Genomic DNA, 15,419 nt, shown 5'->3' with positions numbered 1-15,419 from the left:
TGTGGCTATGGGAAACACAGGGACAATGATGATATTTATTTTTTTAAATGATCCTGAAGATTGTCCATCTCAAGTTATTAATATTTGTACATACTAAAGCACCAACTTCTTTTTGCTTATGGAGCATCTCTGTTTAACTTTCTTTGTAGTTGGTATTAAAAAGCAGATACATTCTTGCTGCCTCTAGTTCTCCACTGTTCTTAAGCAAGAACAGTAAGATTTCCCTTGGTGTCTTTTCTGTGTCGGAACCTTGATTTCTCTCAGTTATTCATTGACTGAATTGTTTTGCTCTGTGGGCATGATTTCTTAAGAGTTTGGATTAGGAGCACTCAATCAAGATCACAAGTCCCTGCTGCTTATCAGGGAGGGTTTTAAGCGCAGCTGATGTTGTAGGTGGTACCAAAGCATGGTGGTATCATGTTCCAGTGGAATCATGGGATTATTTGGGCTGGAAGGGACCTTAAAAATCACCTATTTCTACCCCTTGGTGCGAGCAAGGCCACCATCCTCCATCCTGGGTTGCTCCAAGCCCTGTGCAGCCTGTCCTTGGACACGTGCAGGGCTGGAGCAGCCCCAGGTTCCTCCCGCCGCGGGGCTGTTGCAGAGCTGTGACTGTTGCCTTGCCCTGTGCCGCAGATGTTGACGAGTGCCGCTCGGGGTCGCACCAGTGCCGCTACAACCAGCTGTGCGAGAACACCCGCGGCAGCTACCGCTGCGTGTGCCCGCGAGGATTCCGCGCCCAGGGCCCCGCCAGGCCCTGCGTGGGTAAGCTGCCACTCACTCCTGTGCTCTGCTTGGCCTGGCTTTCTGCTGCAGAACTCCAGCAGTGCTGTCCCTGGGTGACACCATGCTGTAGAGACACGTTTGTTCTGCATCTCCAGATTGGCCATCTAAAACAAAGTGTTCCGTTCTAAACAGAGCTAAATGGTTCCAAACAAACAGTCGGAGCTAAATGGTTCCAAACAGAGATTGCTTTGGGGCTGTACTTTGAAAACAAAGTGTAAGAGGGACTCAGAGCACTGGTGGATGGATGTGGCAAATGACCACTCCACAGGAGGCTTTGGTTATAAAAATCAGGTGGGGTTTGTTGATGTGCCTGGCTGTGCTCATCTCTGGGTCATCATGCCCTGGCTCTCCCCTGAAGGCCGTCGCACAGGGAGTCATGTGGGTTACCCTAGGAGCACACCCCAAGGAGCTGCAAGAGGCCCAGCAGACCCAGAACTCAGTTTGGCTCCTGAACATCACCTGTCCCCCCAATCAGGACTGCCAGGGGTGTTCCCCAGCAGGCAGAGCACAGGGACCTGATCTGCATTGCTCCCTCAGTGCTCCCCTCCTGGCATGGGTGGCTCCCAGCAGGGAAGGAATAGGATCCCTGGCACTCACAGGAATGCCAGCCATGCAGTCACTCCCTGTCCATCTTGGCATAAAGCCACCCAGGGTTTTCTCCCACATCATGGAAGACTCCAGAGCTCTGACGTGGGGGGCAGGAGAGTTTAATGTGCAGGGCCAGGGCAAGTGAATAAGCACTTCCCTTGGCATTTAAGAGACTTCAGGAAGGCAGTAGGATCATTTAGAATCACCTTTACTGCATTGATGTCAAATATTTCAAATGTAAGAGCTGACCTACCCTGATAGTGAGGATTTCTGAATGTGAGTTTGTGCCACCAAGTGAGGCTGGTTTTGGTTGCTGTTACGTATCATGTCAGAAAAGCATTCCTCCCGGATGACTACATCAAGATTAGCTTTCCTAAGTGATAAATAGTTTTTTCTTATTTTATTTTTTATAACAACCTAAGATTTTGGATTGTCAAAAGCCAGAATGTTTGGGATTTTTAAAAAGAGATTAAATTGCACTAAGAAGTGTTTGACTGTAGACCATTACATTATATAAGATATATTACTTCTGCCATCTGCCTCTGTACTGAAATAAAACCAATCCCAGACTCTTAACTTATATTTAAGCCATTTAAACTTCTGACAGGAAAAAGCCAGGTAAAGTCTAGGACTGTAGGTTTTCACAAAACACCAGCAGCCTTAAAGCTGCCTTCTGACCAAGGGCCACTAAAAACTCTCTCCTAATGTATTTTTATCCTTTGAATTTTTATGTTCCTAAAAATGTATTTAAAATATAAATTCATCCAAAGTATTAGTTCTGTTAATAAAATTCAGTTTTTATTGTCATTGTTGACAGTGAGCACAGGGAGGAGTTGAAAACTAAGCAGGGCTCAGACTAAAACAGAAATAGTGAATTTTGTTCCTGCCTGTGCCATTTTTACCCTGGGTAAAGCCCTTTGTGCCACAATTCCCTTTTTTGTTTGTTGGATGGGGATAAGATGCTTCTTTGTGACCCCCACAGAGCTCTGTGTGCCCATTTACCTGAATTACAGCATTTCTGGGAGCTGTGGTGTTTTCTCTCCCTTCTACATAGGTGGAAGGGCTTTGCTAAAAGCTGCTACAATGCAGATTACACATGCAAGGCTAGCTAGAATATAAAATCAGGTACTGTTTTTCAAATTAGAGAAAGCCTGAAAATGTAGCTATTTCAATTTCAAAGTAATTTTACCTTGTTCTTATAAATATTAGGGTTCCCGTGCCTCAGCAGCCTCTTCTCACAGGGGCAGCCCTGGAACCAGCTCTGGTGACTCCCTGCAGTCAGTTCTGCTTGTATTGCACAGGCTGCTCTTGCAAAAGAAATTGCTCAAATTTTCACCTGTTGTCTTTCACAATTTCTATGAAAATCTTCTATTGCTTATCCACAACTTGTTCCAAGGACATTGGCTGTCATAAAGACATCAGTGTTAATTTATCTTAGGTAGGTACAGAATGTAAAAGTCAGCACTTGAATGCTAAGGAAATGATTGAGTTAGTTTTCTTTCACAGGTATATGAATAATAACGTTTTCATCTTAAGCACATGTTGAGGTAAATACAATTAAAATTCAGATTAGTTATTATCATACTTGAAGTGAACTTCTTATTTGTAACACCTGAAAATTCTATCCTAAGGATAATTCCACAAATATGTGAAGTTTCAGTTGTGTGTTTGCCAAATAACAGCTGGAAAATATTGTCACACACTGCAATTACTACTTCTGGATTTCCAGCTCTTAAAGCATTTAAATATTAATATGCCCCTATCCATTTAAAACCTTAAATGTATTAAACATTAACCACTTCATAAAAATGCAGCCTAATGTTCTACTATATTTCTGACAGTATGGATTTTTAAATACTATTTAAATACCTCTTGAGTCTCCAGCCTTTCACAGCTGGAATGACCAATAACAGCATCAAAAGTTAGAAGGTACACAACCTCTTGCCCCTGCAGCCTTGAAACATGTTCTTGAGCCCAATGCTCCATCCCTGGAAGTGTCCAAGGCCAGTTTGAGCAGGGCTTGAGGCAAGCTGGGCTAGTGGAAGGTGTCCCTGCTCATGGCAGGGGGTGGCACCGGCTGAGCTGTAAGGTCCCTCCAGCCCAAAGCAGTTCATGATTCTGTAATTCCCCCAGCACAAGGCACAATAACCATATCAGAGCCTGTTGTGCTTCCCTTAGTGTGGGGTGTAAGGAATTTTAGCACTGTACTTCTCTGGAATGCTCTGTCCTAAGAGTTGTATTTTAAAGAAGGGACCAAAGCTTCTTCCACTCATCTGTGGAGCACTTAAGGAAAAACCCCAATTACTAAGAGAGTATTGAGCAGCTGAGGCTGAAACAAACCTTCAGCAGGGCTCCTCTCCTGATGAGCACAGTCACATCAGCCTGTGGGAGAATGAAGGTCTCTTACAGTCCAGGACAGTGGTGCTGCCTGCTTGGCCTTGTGTTCTCCATTGTTTAGTGCCTCCAAACCTTGCTTTTATGTCTTCAGCTTGTTCCTGACACTGAGATAAGTATCTGTGTGTATATATACGTATAGTTATGTGTTGTTGTTTGTTTGTTTTCTCTCCTTTCCACATGGTTTGGGGCTCTGGATCATGTCACATGAGCAGACATTAATGAATGTGAACAAGTGCCTAAACCCTGTGCACTTCACTGCACCAACACCCCTGGCAGCTTCAAGTGTTTCTGTCCACCTGGGCAACAGTTACTGGGTGATGGGAAATCTTGCGCCGGATTGGAGAGGGTGCCAAATTCGGGTGCCTTTTACAGTAGCTATAACTATGCTCAGTTCTCCCCTGGGAGAGACAACCAGCAACTGCAGCACTATTACAGGCACTCCTCAAATCTCTACAGCTCCTTCTCAGAGTATAGGAACAGCAGAATACCTTTCTCCAGGACTAGAAGGAACCTTAGAGAAACTTGTCCTGAAGGCTATGAGGCAAGAAATGCCAGATGTGTAGGTAAATGTCAGTCCTATCTATGCAACTCTATTTTGGGCCTTATTCTTAGGTTACTGTGTGATATATACCATGGGCTGAGGGTTTGTGGTGCTGGGGTTGTGTTTTCTATTACCCTGGTCAATATTCAGAGGGTTCTGCATGTTCTGGTCTCTGCTGTCTTGGCTCACACTGTAGCAAAAATGTTCTTAAACCTTCTTACAACCTCTTGTTTTAATTGTGCTGCTTATTACCTGTGTGCAAAGTATTTCCCTCTGTTATTCTCTTTCTCCTGATCACGGTAACACACCTTGGTGAATCTTCTCACACTCCAAAAGCCACCAGTAGCCCCAGCCTAGTTACAGTGCTTCTGTCAAACTCCCACTGGCAGCAGTAATCTGTGTCAGAAAGGTTTGGAATAAATATTTTAGAATTGATCACACCGGGACCGCTGCCACTGTCACACAGGCAGAGAAGCTTTTAAATTATTGTTATTATTATTTTATGTAAGAAAAGGGGTTGCAATGTAATTCAGTGAGCATGGAGAAGACCTCAAACCTTGTATTTAAGCTACAGAGGGGTTTCAGTAGTCACATCCATGTGGATTGTTATGGTATAGGAGTTTAATTGAGAGACCCAATATACAACTCTGAGGGAAGGAAGGGTTTGTTTCAAATTTTGATCTTCATCCCAGCTTCTAGTTGGAATTAGTTAATGCCATGATTATTAATAATATTCCATGAAACTTTCATTTAATTGAATAAATATCTAAATTTTAAAATTGTTTAATATGAAAAATACCCCCAAGTGATGCTTTTGTTAAAGAAAATCTTTTCAATAGGCAACCATCAGGATTTGCTAACAGCATAGAGGTTTATAGTCACATCTGTTTCTCCTCTCTGTTTGCATTTTGATTTAATGAAACCCCTGCCAGTCAGATAGAGGGGAAGCAAAGACCTTCCTTCCACTGATTTAGCCATGCAAGTCTGAACTCCTTCTTGAGATTACTTTACTGCTGTCCTGAACTAGGCAGATGTTTCAAAAGCCATTGTAATTACAAATTATCTGTGTCTAAATCATGCTAATGTGCTCTGAAAACTTTACATAAGGAGCCCCTCAAAGCTGACTTTAGTGCCTGCAGAGTTACAAGGAATGGCAAGGTAAGGGAAGAAGACTCTCTAGTCATAGATGTTCAACCCCATCAGAAAAAGAGCTCCAGCCAGCTCCTACCAGCTCTGTCTGTACACTTGCAGTACATAAATGGGGAAAAGTGCCTGTGTTCATGGCAGGCTCAGGGAATGCTGAGGTGTTGGTGCTTCTCTCCACAGACATTGATGAGTGTGAGAGCAGAGACACATGCCAGCACGAGTGCAGGAACAGCCTGGGCAGCTTCCAGTGTGTCTGTCCCGCCGGATACCGCCTCATGCCCAACGGCAAAACCTGCCAAGGTAGGAGAGCCGTCTCTGCAGGGCTCTGGGGGGGCCTCTGCAGAGAAACCTGACACCAACCAGCCCCAGCACAGGGCTGAGCCACCTCTCTGGATTGGCCGTGTGAGAGTCAGCATTCCAAATTTCAGGTTTCAGAAGTTTTTACATGCCACACTTATCGTTTCGCAAAACATCATCAAACTAGACAATTGCTGCTTCTTATCCTCTGCAGTTCCCCTGTGACTTTCTCATTACACATTGAGCTTCAAGCTCTAGGGTCAAACAGAGGCAAATTCTGAGCCTTGCTCGGCCTTTACCTACTTTGATTTTCACCCTTTAATTCTTCTGCCAGCAGTTGATCCCTTGCATGTTTTTCCATCCAGATATTGATGAGTGTCTTGAAGAGGACATAAATTGTGGATCAAATCAGATGTGTTTCAACATGAGAGGAAGCTACCAGTGCATAGACACTCCTTGTCCTCCCAACTACCAGCGAGAGCCACATTCTGGGTATGTTCTATTCTCAGCCCCTTCTCACCTGTCCCAAGCTCAGCTCCTTAATCTGTGCTTGTTGAAGGTGAAAATTTAAGTTTGCCTGACACCAGTAGAGCTCACAGTAGCTAAAGGTAAGGCACTGACATTGGAGGTAATAGAGTCAGAGAGTCTTGGGATGGTTTGGGTTGGAAGAGACCTTAACAGAACATCCAGTTCCACCCTCTGCTGGGCAGAGACACCTTCCACTATCCCAGGGTGCTCCAAGCCCTGTCCAGCCTGGTCTTGGGCACTTCCAAGGGATGAGGGCAGCAACAATTTCTCTGGGCAATCTGTGCTACTGCCTTAACTGCTAGGGAAGAATTCCTTCCTAAAATCTAATCTGAATCTCTCTAATGGCTTGACTTGCTAACCAGCTTCAAAGCATCAGATATATTCTTTAAGTCATGAAAATAATTCTTAGTTCCTGTTAAGCTTTATTTCCCTGTTCTGGGAAGAAATCCCATATTGATTTCTTTTAATCTTTCAATATCTTCAAAGAAAAATAGCTTTTTTTATAGTCAGAAACCATCTTTTGAGATCAAACTCAACTGCAGTGACATCTACATCAACATGTAGGTCACGTTCTTCGACCTCCATTAGCACTGGCAAACTGCACTAGCAAAGATTTAATACTTATCTTTCAATTAATAGAAGTAAATTTTATTCTGCCCTTCATTCCAAATTCTTTATTTTATGACCTAACAGACGCATACCTCAGATGCTGCCCAGAACATTTTAAACTATTCTAATGTTTAAGAACACAGTCTCTAAAACTTACCCTATGGACATCAGTGATGTCCAGCCATCTTTCTGACATGATCCTGTTGAGGCAAAAAGGGACATTAAACTGGGCTGCAGTGGATAAAGAAACAGCGGATGAAGAATGCATGAGCACTTCTAGAGAAGTTTTAATCTGCAGCAGGGTAAACAGGGGAAGAATTTCTCCTCTAAGACCTATCCCAGTACTTAAGATACTGTGCCTTCTCCCTGGCCTAAAGTGCTCTGCTCCTTCCTAGGTTCTGTCTCAAAAGCTGCCCGGCCAACGACCTGGAGTGTGACCTGAGCACCTACGCCCTGGAGTACAAGCTGCTGTCGCTGCCCTTCGGCATCGCTGCGGGTCAGGATCTGATCCGGCTGGTGGCCTACACTCACGACCAAGTCATGCACCCCAGGACCACCTTCCTGATGGCAGAGGAGGACCCTGCCGTGCCGTTTGCCCTGCGGGATGAGAACTGGAAGGGGGTGGTGTTCACCACGCGGGCGCTGCGGGAGCCCCGGACGTACCGCATGGGCGTGCGGGCCCTGTCCTACAGCGCAGACGGCAGCGTCGAGTACCGCACCACCTTCATCATCTACATCGCCGTGTCTGCCTTCCCCTACTGAGCTCAGCCTCCCTCTCCAGGGCCAGCGCTGCTCCAGCCTGCTCTGCTGCCTGCCCCACACGGGCAACCACCTCACTTCAAAGGGTGCTGTGCTCTTTTCTCCTCCCCTGCTTCCCGGAGGCTGCCTCTCCTGTTCTGTTGTTCCAATTCAAGAGGAAGATCCATGGCTTTGAGGACCTGTTACCACTTGCTTTATTTATTACACTGGAATAGTCACTCCCTACAGTATGTTCTGAAAAGCAGCAGAGAAATCCATGTAGGCAAAGCAGTAAGCAAGGAGCAGCCTCCACTGAAAGTAACTGAAGAAAATAAACCCATAATTTCAAGTGGTCTACATATTTTAAAGGTTGCTAAGTGTTTTAAATTTTATATCTATTAGATTTTTTTCCTTATCAATTACCCAATAGAATTAGGGCTGTGCTATGTTGTGTGCTCCAACCCACCAAATGCCACTATGCCCAAGGGTTGCAAATGCTGAAATGAATGACATTAAAGTTTGTTTGCAGCTAACGAATCTACAGGAGAATTTGGAACTGGTACCTTTGGTTTCCATGCAAGTGTAGAGATGTTGCTATTTTTTGGAAGAAAAAACCAAAATGGCTTCTTCTACTTTATAGAGCAGGTATTTTATAACTTGTTTTTACTCTGCCATTCTGGTGTAGCCATTTATTTAACCCAAACCCATATCCACTGCCATACTCCCAGCTCAGTAAATGGTCTGGGGTTTTACGCACATGGAACATTTTTCTCCAAAGGTGATGTAAGTTTGGTTCAATAATGTCAATACACTGTACACAAGTAATTTTGCCAAGATGTATTCTATTTTTATGGACGTGTATATATGTGGTTTTTCCTATGTGTATTTTCTATGCAGTATCTCAAGAGTGTTTTACAGTTAAGTTTGCATAAAAGGACAATGTCAGTACAATGAAAATAATCAAAATAAAGGTTCCCATCAACTTTGAGCCTGCTGGGAGTTTTATCTTTGAAAAATTTTCCATTTCTTAAGTTCTTTCCCTAAGTGCCAGGGGACAATGCAGAAGGTACCATGCCCAGCAAACCAGGGAACAGCTGCAGCTCTTTTCCCTCTTCCTGGCACTCTGGGGTAGTAAGAGACTATCATCAGCTTTAAAGTAGATTTTCAGCCGCAAGAACAAATAGTCTTCCAGTAGAACTTTGTCTCTGTTCTTGTATATTATTAACTAATGTTAGACATCCCCATTTGTTGTCTCCTTGTTTTTTCTTCCCTTTCCAGTGCACCAAGTGAAGTAGTCCTGTGTTGTCATCTTATTGCAGGGGTTCCATACTGCTGTCTCCTTATCACAAAAGTTCCGTACCTGCTTGGTGTTTCTCATGGACATCTCCTCAGAGCACTGACTCTTTCTTCTTCACAAAGCAGCCACTGACCCCAGTTCCTCTCTCACCCAGCCACCCCACTCTTTTATAGAACTCTTCTTCTCAGTGCTTACAGCTGTGGCCTGTTAAAGTCAGGCCTGTTCCTAATCTTTGGTAATTGGCCCAGCTGCAACTCCTTAGGGGTGAGATTACTTCCTACACTATCTTTATTTTCTTATATTCTATCCCCCTACAGTCCTGCAAAACCAGGATGACTTAAAATTGCTTTGCACTTTATACAGATTTATCTGAGTTACAGACTTTAAACTGAACAGGCTTGCTGCTTGGAAACCTGACTCAAAAAATAAAAGCAGCTCAAAGAAGATAAATCCCATAGAAAAGACGTGAGGGAAGGAGAAATGAGAGTAAGTTATAATAGGTACAGGTAATTAGCTCAGTGTCTTTTAGGAATGAGAATCAGACTGAAAGTGATGAACTTAAGGGAATCTAATTCCACTTCCAGAACACAAAAATTTCTACTCTGACGTATTTTGTGAAAGGGAAAAAAACCCCAACAGAGTTGACAGCCTTTCTGACCAGTCTGACCCTAAAAGAAGTAACAGTCACTTACCAGGTGGACAGCACTTAATCACAGCAATGGCTCCACGTTTGCTTTCTCAGCCAGGCTTTCCAGGAGCCAGCTCAAGGAGGAGCTGCTCATCCATGTGGAAGGTGTTCCTTACCCTGAGATGACACCAGGACTGAGGGACCAGTGAGATGTGGGTCACTGTGGCCGTGGTGGTTTTCACTCAGGGCCTCAGAAGGGAAGTGCTGAGTAAAGGAGAACTTCTGCCATGGCCTTCTTGTCTTTGGACGTCTTGAGCTGTGTAACAAATTTCATTTCTGTGCTATTAAAAAGGTTGCAAGTATGTTAAATTAGAGCAACTGTACCTGCTGCTGCTCTACCTCCATAGGCCTGTTGCTGACAGGCTGGAAAAGCTGCTGCTTATCATTACTTTTCCTAGTCTAACTTGAGAGGCAGGTTAGTACATGTTTATGTGCCCCCATGTACTTGGGTGTTTGCTAAAGGTTAAAAATCCTGCTTTCATAAATCCAAATTTTAAATACAACAAATATTCTACTGTGTATATTACCACTTTGGAGAAGGCTGCCCAACCCTTAGATGCAATTTTCAGTGTCTCAGGGCTGTACAGTCACTTTGTCCAAGCCCTTCTATTAGTCTGCAGCAATATTTGCACAGTTAAAGGTTCACTACCATCCCATATGGTCACCACATCATTTGTCACAAAACTATTTGCAAATGCCCTCCTATCACAAACAACTTTCTCTCTAATAACAGCATCCTCAGAGCAATACCACCAGAAAAATAATACTTAAAAAATAAAAGGAGGTCTTAGGGAGAGCAGTTAATGAACAGATAGTTAATGCTGCACTGCTACCTCGGGCCTGTGCTTACCTTCCTTCTGCACAAGCCTACTGTTCCCCCTGCTTAGTGGATTTCCTGGAGCAGCATTTTCTCCTGGCTTGTTTTTCCCTGAAATACTGTCCTGTGCCACAGGCTCCTGCCTCTGTTCCTGGCCCTCACCTCTGCAAACATACCAACATTTCATTAACTACACTTTCCAGGATCAAACAAATCCTCTTCTGCCATCTTCCACGGGGTGTATCATCTCCCATAGTGAGGAATTGGTACATAGGGTGGCACAAGTCTCCTGAAGCTCACCTCCTGGTGGGCACAACTTGGATCCCAGCCACCTGCTTGCTGCAGCAGTGCCCAGAGCACTCATCCCATGCCTGTATTCCAGGAAAACATCCGCTAAACCCCAGCCTTTGCCAGAACACAACTAGACTCACTCTTCCTCCCAAAAACAATCCTTTCTTGGTAAAGCCAAAAGAAACTGCATGTTAAATACAGCCCTTTGGGAAAACCCATGTGATTCCTTCCAAGTCTAAGGTCTAGGAGAACAGTAAGGCGGGAAAAGGAGTTCAGGGATGAAACCAAGGCCAACTGGGGTCAGAAAGGAAGGAAAATTCACAACCAGCATCTGTTGAAGGTGACTGATGCCCCAATACAAACCCCACCACAGCATGAGGTATCTCACACCCACCTTAAGAGGCAGGTGTTCAGGAACCAGAGGCAGGTAAGGAATGCCCATCATACCTTCTGCAGGGATCCAACTTGCCAGCCCCCGGAGAGAGGAAATGCACTGGGGTTTTGTTTTCCTTCACACACTGGCTGAAGTGAAAAGCTACTGCATGGGTACAGTAATGAGCCTGTGCTGGATGCACAGTGCTGTTGGCTAAAGGGAAAACATGTCATCAGGTGAGATGGATGCTCAGCAAAGACCAGAGCAGCTGTGCCTGACTGGAAATGTCCACTTCCAAGTCAGATCCAGACAGTGGGTGCAAAAGCAGGCGGATGCTGAGTAATGCAGCCGTCACTGCCCGCATCGGCGGGGCACTTCCAGGCAGGACACTGCTCCCAGGGTCCAGGGGGGAGTTCTGGAGCCCTTTGCCTTCAGAGGCGTTTCTAGTTCTGGCAGCTCAAATTCAGGGCTGCTGCCAATAAAAACTTGGCACAGTGCAACAGCTGAAATCCATGGATTATTTTACAAGGCTGGAATCCCAGTGCCTGCTCTGCTGTCGCCCACGAGTGGGAGCAGCACACACAGCACTGGCTGTGGGATCCCCCGGCCGGGGTGCAGAGGAGGCACCTGGCACATTTCCACTTACCTGTCAGGATATGGGATGTACAAATGCATGGATGGGTGAGGGCTGCCAGGCTTTGTTTCTGTGGAGAATCCTGCAAGCACGTAAGGCTCCTCTGGCCTTGTGGGCTTTGGTCTCTGATCCAGCAGAGAGCTTTGATTCAGCCCAAAACCAGATGGATCTCATTGCCATCACTCAGCACCACAATGAAGTCTGGAAACTTAAAGCACCTTCTTCACCAACTTCCATTAATGCTGGAGAGTCTGAATGGCTTAAGTGCAGCTCCTGAGGAGAAATCAGAGACATTTTCAGCTCTTGCACATGCAGAAGCTCCCCATTCATGCAGAGCTGCTGCTCCACAGGGACTACAAGAACTCTTAGGGAATTACTTCATTTGCCCCTTGTAAGCCTGGGCAAACTGAGAGGCACAGGCCTCTAGGTGTGAGCTGGGACAGCAAGGAAACACCAGAGAGTGCCAGCTGATGACCAGAGCTAAATGGGTCCTCGAACATCACACCTTCAGCAGCACTGTTCTAATCATCTCAACATCCAAGCAGTGCATCCAGCCAGGCCCTCTGAATAGGGTTAAATGTAATCCCTAGCTGGCTGCAGGTTTTTGTAAACATATTTGCATGTTTGGACACACTTAGCACAACTCAAATCACCTCAGATGATTGGGCTCAATGTTCAAATCTTCAGTGCACAACTGATGCCAGATTATTCTGCTTTGATAAAGTTTAGTATTAGAAAAGGTAGCAAAGGAGACTTGCTTACAGATAAAGGCATATGGATAAAAAGGCACACTTCAGCACTAACATGGATTCAGATTATAGTTTATGAATAGCTAAATAATAGGGGCATCACAAACATCACCAAGCCAAGGGGTTGCTCAGAGTACACAGCAAAGGTTAGGAACTGCTCTGAAGTAATGCTGTGCAAGGAGAAGAGGATCTGTTAATTTTCACTAAATATAAGCACTGCACATCTCCTGTGGTTCTGGATAGCTTCAGTGGTCTTGCAACGCAGTGAGATGCAGCTGGCTTCCTTATTAATAACTTCTCATTGCTAAGGACTGAGACAAGCTCCCCTCCACACCTTTGAACAGCTTACTGCACAGCAGTCACACAAATCAAGTCCTGCCCCCCTGCTCCATCACAAGAAGTGTCAAGGACTCCACTCATAGAGAGCACCTGAGAGGTACCAAGAGATCTGCACTGCACAGCCCATAATTCAAGCAAGGCCAACTCTTGCTATGCAAAACTGTCACAGAACCACTGGCAAACATAAAGTTGTATGTAAAAACTTCAAAAAAAGGAATGTATCTTATTTGGGGTCTCCAGCTTCAGAGGCAAAGCCCACCAGCATCCCTGAAGTAAAGAATCCCATGAGTATTCCCCATTACCACTGTCCCTGATAAACACAGTGGCACATAACAAAGCCCAGTTCCAAACAGCATCAAGGTTCCTTCACAACTGCCTCTTTGCATAAATCAGGCAAAGGAACAGGACTTCCCCATGTGCAGAGAGGAAAATGCAGAGGTCTCTGGTGCCACTGCATGATTGACTGAAATGGAAGAAGCAAAAACAACATGAGAAGACAACATTAAAGCATACACTGAAGGGACTGCAGGAGCCCCAGTGATAAGCAGGGGAGGACAAAACTTCCTTGCACCAGCACCAGATGGTATCTGCTGAGATCTCCTAGCAACTCCCATGCTTGAGAGCTTATGGGAAAGAGATGAGCTGAAAAAATCTGCAACAAAACCATCACTTCAACTTCTCTTCTACTTAAAAGAACTGGACTTTAAATATAAGCCTTGTAAATAACTCTGATTGCATCAAATTTATTCATCCTTCCTCATCGGTCTCATCCTTCTTCATCTGTCTGCAAGCAGAATTAGCTCACCAGTATTCACTATTTACCAACCTTTCAGGCCAGCCTGCTTTTCTCAGCTGTTGTGGCCTTGTTGAAAAGGAAATATTGGTGGTTTTCTTACTGGTTACTCTGCAATGCTCTCAGTGATGCAGAGACTGATAGAGAACCTCAAGTTGGGTGTAACCCTGCAAAGCCTGTGCCAAAATATTACTGCTAACATTTCACAGCTCATGTTTTGAAAATTTTTTGGATGCATAAACAATGTTGTCCTTTAAAAGATGAGGCTCTAAGACAGAAGTGGTTTGTATTCACCAGCCCAAATGCACAGCACGGTAATATCATGGGTGTTTTTACCACCTGTAGTAGCTTTACTACAGACAAGCAAAGAGCCATCAGCAATTACCAAAAAGCCACTTCTAATTTTCATTAGGCCAGTCACAACCTTCCTAAAAAACTCCAACTGCCTTCAAATTGGGCACCTCAGCTAATCAAAATCTCTCTTAGTCATAGAAAAAGTCTCAGCAGATACTACAAGTAACAGCAAAAGCTAGGTTTGACTTAGAGCTGATATAACCCAAATGGTCTTGATATAGATTTGAAACTGATAAACAGGACGAAGGGCCCATTGCAAAATGAATTACCACAGTATGTAAAAACACACCAGCAGACCAGCTAATGGAAACAGGCTGAACCCAGCTGAGAATCAGCTTTTTGGAGAAGAAAAGCTGGTTTTTGGGCAGTCAGGTTCAGCAGTGAAGTTCAGCACTGCGGGATTAGCCCATTTGTTTACAAAGCCCTGCTGGTTATCTAAATAAATCACACAGCACTGGTTTTGCTCCCACCTTGTGTACTAGAAAGAAATCAATAGAAAATAACAATCAATAAATCTCCAGCCTCAAACTGGAATTTAAACCAGCCATGCTAAAGTCTGAGATATTTTCATGATTTAGAGCTGCATAAGTAAATTGCCCATTTCCACAGGTTTTTTCAGTATTTTGACAAAGTCCTTTGATCACCTAAAGCTGCACTGAGAAAAATACAATGGATGCTTGTTCCACTTGGCAAACCCCAAACTCTCCCACTTTTCTGTCATCAATTGTGTCTTTCAACAAATGCTTCTGATACTCAGATACACATGCAGACATGTTCAAATTAGATATTTGGTCCCAATTACACTGAAGTAAAAGTCTGAGCTTTATGTACCAGAGCATCAGCTTCTCAACCACCTCTCAATTACAGCAATAACCTCTCCTCTGACTACAACAAATCCTTTCCCCCCCACTCACAATGACTCTTAGTAGTGCTACAAAAACCTTGATCTTATTCTACAAACACAAGCACTACTTCTTTCCTTTCAAGTTCAGCCTGTCTTTACTGCCAGGAATCTTGCTACACTTTCAGATCTGTTCTCTACCTCTCAAATTGGCCTTTTTTCACTTGGCAGGAGTTTGCTCCTTGCACAGAACAACTTCATTTTGCTCTTTCAACTTTTTCTCCAGAGTCCTCCTCTGTGGGCTGTCATTGGAGATAAATACAAGAAAGATAGCGAAATGCGTAACTACAGGAAATGAGTCCAACACAATTTTCTGTACCAGTTATCTAAAACATTAGCTTTGGAAGCTATTAAACACCTTCCAGTATAACATCATGTTGGTAAACAGCACTTTCACAATGATTTCCCTTACGAGAGGGTTGGTTACTGAGCTGTTTTTTCCAGTTTTACAAACTCTGTCCAGATAAACTCCATTCCACTACAAAGGTGTATGAGCTCGGATTTTAGGACCTGTTCCACAATGTGCTCCTGGGGGAAGAACAGGGGGTTCCTC

General features: G+C 44.3%; 1 protein-coding gene across 1 annotated transcript in view; it reads left to right on the top strand.

The window, feature by feature from the left end:
* Window positions 1-8,601, top strand: part of HMCN1 (hemicentin 1) — a 163,689-nt gene extending 155,088 nt beyond the window's left edge. The window contains exons 103-107 of the mRNA XM_058808957.1: window positions 637-765; window positions 3,984-4,334; window positions 5,639-5,758; window positions 6,121-6,247; window positions 7,288-8,601. Coding sequence (XP_058664940.1) covers window positions 637-765; window positions 3,984-4,334; window positions 5,639-5,758; window positions 6,121-6,247; window positions 7,288-7,654 — 1,094 coding nt within the window. The 3' untranslated portion in view covers window positions 7,655-8,601. The remainder of the gene's footprint in view (window positions 1-636; window positions 766-3,983; window positions 4,335-5,638; window positions 5,759-6,120; window positions 6,248-7,287) is intronic.
* The last annotated feature ends 6,818 nt before the right edge of the window (window positions 8,602-15,419 follow it).

Source organism: Ammospiza caudacuta, chromosome 7 (genome assembly GCF_027887145.1).
Source record: "Ammospiza caudacuta isolate bAmmCau1 chromosome 7, bAmmCau1.pri, whole genome shotgun sequence".
In the NCBI taxonomy this organism is placed as follows: Eukaryota; Metazoa; Chordata; class Aves; order Passeriformes; family Passerellidae; genus Ammospiza; species Ammospiza caudacuta.
The sequence above is the reverse complement of the archived record's forward strand: the minus strand, read 5'-3'. Positions and strand labels throughout refer to the sequence as shown.